Below are 10,067 nucleotides of genomic sequence, written 5' to 3'. Positions count from 1 at the left end.
CTCCCCACCAGCTATCTCTCATTGACCACTACTGCCAACAGAACTAGCACTGAGCCCCGAAAAGATCCACCTCCGCTCTATCCCCGCCCCGACCCCTCGAATCTCCTGCTGGAACAGTGCGGGCGTCTTCTCCAGCAAGTCCTCCACCTCCCTGGCCCTCACTCCCGCCATCAGCTGCCGCAGGTACGACCACAGGTAGTCCACCGTGGCTCCGTGTGGATGCACGTGCAGGAAGCAGCAGATCAGACCTGCCCACACAGACAAGAGTTTCAGTATAGATCTACTTAATGTTTTACTGCACTAGCAAAAAAAAATTACGTCATATAAAATTGCCGAAGATTAGAGGTGTTACAAGTGAGTAACAAATACAAAAAAGAAGGAGAGATAAAGACGGGGGGGAATAGAGTGGAGGTGGACCTCTTTTGGATTCACTTTAGTTTTAGTAAGTGTTTTACAACACTTGCAACACAATTAGGTCACATATAAAGCGTCGAAGACTAGAGCTGCTACAAGAGAGCAACAAACACAAAAAAGGAGAGATAAGGACGATAGAAAAAAGAATAGGACACTAAAAAAAAAGAAGGAGAGATAAGGACGACAGATGTTTGATAGGAGGAAAGACAGAAGGAGCAAACCACACCAAAGTAGGCCTACCCATCAACCTCCTGCCGACAAGAGTGTCAACAAATACTTTTTATTTGCAACGAATATTTTACTTTCAACAAACATGTATATTAAATTTGTATCACAAATTTTACTTTCAACTAATATTTTACTTTCAGCGAAGATTCTATTTTCAACATTGTCAATGACGGTTAGATCTACCCATTGTCAAGGAGAAAAATGGCCATCTTAGACAGGCGACTGTCTTACAAGGTGTCATTATAATGATTTTTTTAAAGTACAAGAGGGGAAATGGGAAGTGGCCATTTGGACAGGTGTTTGTCTTAGAATTTTAAAAAAAAACAACCAAAAACAAGAAGAAACTCACCTATCATTTTGGCTTCTTTCTCTGTGAGACTAAGAGCACTGCTCGTCACAGTTTCTTCTTTTGACCCGCTGGACGACCCTGAGCCTGTACCCTCGTCCTGTCAAAGGCAACAAATAGAAACACTGAGATGATTGCACATTTTTTTTTAAAAATGTTGTGGTAAGTGTTTTTTTGCGCTCACAACTGCATAAGATCATATTATATGAGCGCGCGGGACACAATAAGCATTTGCAGTTGGTAGGAAATTTTGAATTTTGCCCGGGGAGCAGCCGAAGCCTACTCTTATCGATTTTGGACCACCAAGGTATCTTTTATGCGGGTAACTTGCACACGAGACCTCCGACACTTTTAGCCATTATCCAAGAAGAATAGGTGTTAGATCAGGGGTGTGGCTGAAAGACAGCAGTAAGAAGGAGAAAAGGAGTAGCAGTAGAAAGATTTAGGAGCCCAGAGTCGGGGGGGGAAAGGGTAGACGAAAGCAGACGACAGAACATTGTTAGAGAGTAAGAAAGCAGGGAAAGATTGTACTCTGAGATGATTGAATAGTGAGGCCCAATTCATTTCAACCAAAAAACATGTTGAGGACATTAATCTCAACCTTGAAATACGTGGAGGTTACTCAATGTTGAAACGAATCATCTCAACCAACAGAAAAAAAAAATTGAGGTGATTCATTTCAACCAATAGAAACACGAGGTGATTCATTTCCACCAATAGAAACATGTCGAGGTGACTCATTTTGACCAATAGAAACATGTTGAGGAGATTCATTTCAACCAATAGAAACACACTGAGATGATTCGTTTGTTTTTGTAAAGGTTTTACGGCGCTCGCAACTGCATAAAGTCATAGGAATCAAACTTACTCTGCTCACCTCTCTAGCTTCAACAACACAAAGTACGCTTCGACTATCAAGGCACCTTGGAAATAGCCGGTCACAAGAGTGTGACAAACATACAAAAAGAAGGTTAGGAGAAAAAAAGCAGCAGTTCCCCATTGCAATTCAGGCACAGTTATGAGCATGACATTGATAAATCAGCCCATTTACAATTACAATTCTGCTGAGCATAAGAACATGTTCAATGTCCCCCCTTTGGGAATGGCCTAAAGACACTTCAAATCAGTAGCACGGACCCAGAGGGTTTGAGGTGATTCATTTCCACCAATAGAAACATGTCGAAGTGATTCATTTTGGCAAATAGAAACATGTCGAGGTGATTCATTTCCACCAATAGAAACATGTCGAGGTGATTCATTTCCACCAATAGAAACATGTCGAGGTGATTCATTTCCACCAATAGAAACATGTTGAAATGATTATCTCAACCAATAGAAACATGCTGAGGAGATTCATTTCCACCAAAAGAAACATGCTGAGGAGATTCATTTCAATCAATAGAAACATGCTGAGGAGATTCATTTCAACAAATAGAAACATGTTGAAATGATTATCTCAACCAATAGAAACGCTGAAGTCGGTGGGTGGAGCTGGGGGGGGGGGGGGGGGGGGGGGGGAGGGAAACACACACATGTTACTGGTCTAGGAAGTTACAAATGCCAGACCTGCTAACAAAAAGAGTCACTTCTCGCAATCCACAAATTGAGTATACCAGCCAAAAAACAACACAAAGGTCAAGTTTGTAAATTTTCAACTGATGCCATTTCCTTCAAGTTATTAAACATGTCTTTTCTCATTTCATACTCATAAATTGTAAAAACTCAACACAGATAGTAAATTTTGACAGACTTTTCAGTTCAGAGAAGTTGCCCAAATAGAAGGAAAAAAAAAATGGAGGATTTTATTTCCTTCTTTCACATTATCGTCCTTTTCTCATTTCACCGTGTTCGATTGAAGCAGACTCCGCTATATTATTATCATTATTATCATTATTATCATCTATTATCTATTTGTGGTGGCCGAATTTTGCTATTCAAAAGGCTTTTTAATGGCTGCATCAATCCACATGCTGTTTTCGCCAAAAAAATTTTTTTTATATTCTCCAGATCATGGCGCCCTTGGTTTTGAGACAGTTTTGCTGCAAAAAGCTAAATTTCTTTATTTCGCCGATCGCTTTTGAAGGCCGACACTTCTGTCTCTGTAATTTTTGAAAATCCGGAAGTGATATTTCGCGCGGCGCATTTTGTTTTGAGAGTATAGATCTAGACCTTCTAATTTTTGGCATCTCTCAAGATTTATTGTTCCATTCCAATAGAGTGTAAATATAGTAGGCCAATTACTTTCAGTTGATGTTAATACGCCGATCATTCCTTTCATCGAAAGGGGTCCCAGCTAGTTATTACTATTTACAACACTAGTGAATCACAGCAACGGCGATGTACAGATGACTGTCAGGCGTACCTCTTTATTCGTTCCTTCCCTTTGTTTCTCCGTCACTTCCTCTCTTCTCTCTGTATTCTGGCTGGCAGTGGCAGTAGCAGCAGCAGCAGCAGCAGCAGCAGCAGCAGCAGCAGCTCTTTGAGCAATTAATTGCTGTGGAGTGGAGGCCACGGGAGAAAAAGTTAATATAATACAGTAAAATAAAATATACATATATATGTATGTATGTATGTGAGGCAGTGTAATGAAATCAGAGGGTCATCAAAATAATGTAAGTAAAAAAACTGGCATTTTTCCGTATGCTTGGGAATATTTATAGAATTTTTGTTTTTTGGCTCAACACCTTTCAAGCCCATTAAAGAACACATTTCTATGGAGATTTTACATTGATTAAAGGCATAAAAGATGTAAATTTTCAGTTTCCACGGACTCTCAAGCTAAGGAAATAACTCAACTTTGGCCGCCATTTTCTCGCTAATTTTACCTCTGAAGCTAGGCGACCCCCACCTTCTTCAATCGTTAATATCTCGACTTCTATTCTAGATGAGTACTTTCTTTTAATTGACAGCAAGACAAATGAACAATCTCTAAGATGATACTAATAACTCCACATGACCAAAAATTGATGAGAAGAAGGGGAGATAAGGACGATAGAGATGTTTGATAGGATAGAAGGAGCAAACCACACCAGAGCACCCGCCAACCACCCACAAGTTTTCATCTGCTTCTCCTTGTCCTCCATAAGGACTATAACAACAACAACAACAACAACAACAACAACAACAACAACAACAGCAACAACTACCTGCTGCATGCCCAGCAAAGCTATACTCTGCTTCTCCTCTTCCATGATGACTATAACAACAACAACAGCAACAACAGCAACAGCAACAACAACAACAACAACAACAACAACTACAACTACCTGCTGCATGCCCTGTAGAGCGTTCTGCAGCGCCTTCATCTGCTTCTCCTTGTCGTCCATCTCCTGCCTGGCCTCCTGCCGGACCGTGTCCACCTCGTTCTTGAAGGCTTCCATCTGACACTTGAGCGCGTCGTTCTCTTCCTTCAGACGCTGGCTTTCCGCAAGGCCTGTGGTTTAGGTTTGGTTTAGTATAGTAAGTGTTTTACGCCGCTTGCAACACAATAAGGCCACATAAGTGCCAAAGATTAGAGGTGTTACAAGAGAGTAACAAACATAAAAAAAGAAGGAGGAGAGATGTTTGTTTGTTTGTTTTAGTAGAGGTTTTACGGCTCTCGCAACTGCAGAAGGGGAGATAAGGACGATAGATGAGCAAACCTCAGCAGAGCACCCGCCAACCACCCACATGGTGTAGTTTAGTTTAGTTTGAATATAGAGAAGCACATCGAAACAATAATGGTCATTTAGTGCTGGGAAAAAGTAAGACAGACAGACAGAAACAATAGAGAGGGAAAGTAAAGAAGTAGGACCTACCCGTGGCACCCTCCAACCACTCGCAGGGCCTTAGTTTTAGTTTTAGTAGAGGTTTTACAGAGCTCGCAACTGCATAAGGTCATATGAGCGCCAGAAGATTAGAGGTATTACAAGAGAGTAACAAACATAAAAAAGAAGAAGGGGAGATAAGTACAATAGATGTTGGATAGGAAAAAAGAAGCAAACCACACCAGAGCACCCGCCAACCGCCCACCCGCAGGGCCTGTGGGGCACACATGAAATAATGTAATAATAGACAGCATTTGTATAGAGTGCAAATTCCCGCTCAACAGCAAGCCTTGTGCGCTTTACAGTCTATATTATGGCTCCAGCAGACCTGACAGCTTTATGAAACAAGCAAGCTCTATGCGCTTTACACTCTGGCGTTGACCAGATGACAAGGACATGTGGCTACTCGAGGGAGGCATTGCGCTGCCAAGAGTGAATTCGCTACCAGCTAAAGGGATTTGAAAATAACAACATGCGCTTTACAATCTACAGTATAACATGAACAGCTCGAATTCATCAGGACCGGCCTCGCTAGTTCGAAAATATAAAAACAGGGCCGCGGGGGCAAAGTTCGACGGATGTGTGATTTTGAGTCTTTTGTGTTCAACCTTTCTGGGTTACACTGTATATTATTACTCCAACAAAGCTGATAGCACTCTGAAACAATCTCAGCTTCCTGGGAAGCATACATTTAACTTTTTTTTTGCCAATTATTTTTTTAAATTATTTTTTGGGGGTAATGTGAGTATTTTTTAGGTCCACTCTGATACAACTTTGATCGTTTAGGAAGCAGGCTTCCGACACCACTTGTGAGGAGCAACCCAGGCTGAGAAGGATATGACATCCAAGCAGAAAGATAGAGAAACTCGATAAAAATTTTCTCCCCACTCGGGAATCGCAATCAAATCTTCTGTGTGCAACAGCAAAGCCCCTAAAGGCTATACATGATGACGGTCCCATTTCTAAGAAGATTGAGAAGTTCTGATATCGATAATAAGATCTGGTCCCTTTTTTTAACCATTCCATGATCGAAAGCATGTTACTATTTTGTATTTGCTGCTAGTCTGAAAACTGTTGGATGCAAGATTAAGAAAGATTTTACAAAATAACAAAAAAGCCAGCAAAATCTCTGGATACGATTTGAATAGATCTGACGAAGATTAACTTTTTTTTTTTTAAATTAAAGGCATTTTACACGACCCATCACTCCACTGCCGCAACCAACAACAGCAACCAACAACAACAAACAACAATACCAACATAAACAACAATATCAACATAAACAACAATACCAACAAAAACAACATAAACAACAACATAAACAACAATACCAATAAAAACAACATAAACAACAACATAAACAACAATACCAACAAAAACAACAATAACAATACCAACAACAACGAAAACAACAATACCAACAACAACAACACGCATGGATCCTCACCGAGATCAAACTGCGAGTCAGTCTTGCTCTTCTTGCCGGGCGACGGCCCCTCCTCATCTGACATATCCATGTCGTCGCTATCCTCCGACCTGCCCTGCTGCTCCAGAACTTGGCTTTCTCTCTCCTCCTGGAGACAAATGTTTTGGTTTGGGTTTTGTCAGCAAAGAGGAGCACATCTACACATGAAAATAATAATAATTATAATAACAAATAGCATTTGTATAGCGCATAACCCCGCTCGATAGCAAGCTCTGCGTGTTTTACACTATTTTCTTACCCCAGCAGACCATAGAACACTCAGAAACATTCTCAGCTTCCCGGGAAGCATACAGTGCAAGCAGCTGATTAAGCTCTCAAACACTAACAAACTGACAAGATCTGTTACTGTCTATAGCCGGGTACCCATTCTCACCTGGGTGAACAGAGGAAAATTTGTGTAAAGTACCTTTCCCAAGGACACAACGTTGGGCCCTGGCGGGATTCGTACCCACGACCTTACAGTTGGGAGTCTGAGAGGCTAACCACTAGGCCACGGACCCCAAAGTTTTTGTTTGGGTTTTTTTTTTGAGTAAGCAGCACCTCCACACAACAAAGTTTTTGTTTTGAATTTTTTTAGCAAAGGGAAGCATTATATTTACACGATAAAGTTTTTGTTTGGGATTTTCAATAAAGAGAAGCACAACAATAAAACAAACTTTTTGTTTTTGTTTAATTTTAGTAGGGGTTTTATGTCTCGCAACTGCATTAGGTCATATGAGCGCCAGAAGATTAGAGGTGTTACAAGAGAGTAACAAACATAAAAATGATGAAAGGGAGATAAGGACGATAGATGTTTGATAGGAAAGAAGGAGCAAACCACACCAGAGCACCCACCAACCACCCACAAAACAAACTTTTTGTTTGTGTTTTAGAATAAAGAGATGAACATCAACATCCACACAATAATGGACATTAAGTGCTGAGAAAGGTAATTTAATTTTTAGTAAGAATTTTAAGGCAATTGCAACACAATGGGGTCATAATAACAAGTGCCAAAGGTCAGAAGTGTTACGAGAAAGTAACATACAAAGAAAGGAAGGAGGAGAGATTTAAAAAGGATCATAGATGTTGGATAGGAAAGAAGGAGCAAACCGCACCAGAGCGCCGGCCAACTACCCACCACAAAAGTTTTTGTTTGGGTTTTGGAGGAAAGAGAAGCACGTCCACACACGCACAAAATAATGGTCATTCAGTGCAGTGAAATGGTAAGAGTAAGAGACAGACTGAACCAACAGAGAAAGATAAGAGATGTGACCTACCACCAGTGGCGTTCTCCAGCCGTCCGCCTTATGAACGAACACGTGCATGCACATATGCACACACCCACGAACATACGTACGCACACACACAAACAACAACCTCCTTCTACCTCTGAGATGATTGGGAAACGAACAATGCCACAAAACTCCTTCTGCTTCCTCTCTTCTTTTTTAAAAGTTTTTGCGAGTATTTTACGAAAGATTTGAACCTGAACCTATTGACCAGTCACAAACCTGGAAATTTGGCTTTAAAAAAGATTTGAACCTGAACGCATTGACATACCACAAGCCATAGGTTCGGCTTTTTTTAAAACCTAAGCCCATTTACAAATTACATGTTACAAACCTGGAAGTTTCGCTTAAATTAAAAAATTAACACATTTCTCTTCTTACCAGTGAGACATCCGTAGCCTACGCCTTTTACTTTGTTATTGTCTGAGTAAGGAGAAGCACACTCACACAATAATCGTAGTTACGTGCAAGGAGGAAAAAGAAAAAAAAGGAAGACAGACAGAAACCGGGCTGGCCAACTTGTTCCAAACCCAACCATGGACACCCCGAACGTTATAACATCAGATTGCGTAACAGTGGCGATCTGCAATGGCGCAGTTGTGAAATTGTTCTGTATTGGTGTAATTGTGTTTTTATGTATGTATATGTGTACATATTTATAATTATGTATCTAAATTAATGTATGTATGTATGTTCGCCATTGGAAACCAAATTGCCCTTATGGAATCAATAAAAGTGTAGCTATGGTTGTTGGTTTTTTTAAAGGAGAAAAAGTTACATCCAGAGAGACTGGTTTTGGTATGGGGTGGGCTAAAATGTCTTTTCAAATTCCAGACTGCTGAATCCGGGACAGTCTCGGGAACTTTAGGACAGTTGGCCAGCCTGCAGAAGCAATAGAGTGGAAGAAAAGAAGTAGGACATACCAGCTGCACCTTTATAAATATAGAAACGATATAGTTACTACGCATTTCACACCTTTCTGCACTCTTAAAAGCCCTTTAAATACAAGAGACAAGCATATACATTCACCCTACCTGAGCCTGAACACATACACAGACACACAGATATATATAATAATAATAATAATAATAATAATAATAATAATAATAATAATAACAATATAAGTATATACACTACCTGTCTAAAGCCCCCGGTAGTACACAGAAATCGAGTTGAAAAAAACAATTCAGCAATAACCTTTTTTTTTTCTTCTTGAGGACCAGCACAGCAGAATGACCTTGGCAACGATTTTAAAACAAAAACAAACAAACAAACAAACAAACAAACAAAAAGTAAAAGAGTCAACCTGTTTCTTTCAGTTGCACAGTTACACCACAATATCACTGATATAAACGAGGGGGGGTGTGCAAAAGTAGGTGTGCAGTAGGTATCTCATCATTGGTACGATACTCAATTCATGAAAACTAGAAGCACATTAAATTAGGTGACCTTTTCTTTTCTTTTTTTTTTGGTTGTTGTATGTTTAATCTTTCTTTACATTCATTAATCATATGTGAGGCAGCGTGGTGGAATCAAGCTCTCGTCAAAATAATTAAATCGAAGAAAACAGCAGTTTTCTCCCTGCTACGGAATTTTTATCAAATTTTTGTTTTTTTGGCTCAACACCTTTTATGTCCATTTACAAACACATTCCTTTAAGGATGTCACCAAAAACGTTGATTAAAGGCACAAAAATATAAATTTACAATTTCCATAGACTCCGGCCATTTTCTCGCTAATTTTACCTCTTAAACCAAGTGACCCCCACCTCCTTCAATCCAAAATATCTCCACTTCTATTGAAGATGGATGGGTAATTTTTTCTTTGAAAACAAGACAAATGAACAAGCTTTAAGATGAAACCAATAACTCAATATGCCCAAAAATTGACGAGAGCATGGTTCCACCACGCTGCTGCACATGTGTTACGACGCAGTGGAATCAGGCACTGGTCAATTTTTGGGCATATGTATGAAGTTATTGGTATCGTCTTAAAGCCTGTTTATTTGCCTAGCCTTTGGTGAAAAAAATAGCCATCTATCTTGAATAGAAGTCGAAATACTTGTGAATGAAGGAGGTGTGGGTCGCCTGATTTCAGAGGTAAAATCAGTGAGAAAATGGCTGCCAGTTATGTGACTTCTATAGTTTGAGAGTCCTTGGAAACTGAAAATTTACATTTTTGTGCCTTCAATCACCGTTTTTCTGTAACATCCACACAGAAATGTGTTTTTAAATAGACATAAAAGGTGTTGAGCCAAAAAAAGAAAATTCGAAAAAAAATTGCCAGACGACCACAAAAATGCCAATTTATTTGATTTCATTATTTTGACGAGAGCCTGATTTCACCACGATGCATCGCATTTTATTCTGTCTTGCTGATAACTTACTGAATCAAGCATTACTACAACAACGATGTGATACTTACCGCATAACTACTGTATAGGATACTTACTGTATACCTACTGTATAGAATACTTACTGTATACTTACTGTGAACTACTTTTGCACCCCCACCAC

General features: G+C 39.8%; 1 protein-coding gene across 1 annotated transcript in view; it reads right to left on the bottom strand.

Moving 5' to 3' along the window:
• Positions 1–50: 50 nt before the first annotated feature.
• LOC101863631 (ecto-NOX disulfide-thiol exchanger 2) overlaps positions 51–10,067 on the bottom strand; it is a gene marked incomplete at its 3' end in the record, with an annotated part of 26,859 nt that continues 16,842 nt past the window's right edge. Inside the window, 5 exon segments of the mRNA XM_013089720.2 lie at positions 51–248; positions 992–1,088; positions 3,351–3,482; positions 4,255–4,421; positions 6,242–6,368. Of these exon segments, the coding sequence (XP_012945174.1) occupies positions 51–248; positions 992–1,088; positions 3,351–3,482; positions 4,255–4,421; positions 6,242–6,368 (721 nt within the window).

The sequence above is a fragment of the Aplysia californica genome, unplaced genomic scaffold (genome assembly GCF_000002075.1).
Source record: "Aplysia californica isolate F4 #8 unplaced genomic scaffold, AplCal3.0 scaffold01025, whole genome shotgun sequence".
NCBI lineage: Eukaryota > Metazoa > Mollusca > Gastropoda > Aplysiida > Aplysiidae > Aplysia > Aplysia californica.
Note: the sequence above shows the minus strand (reverse complement) of the source record. Positions and strands in the feature narration are given on the sequence as shown.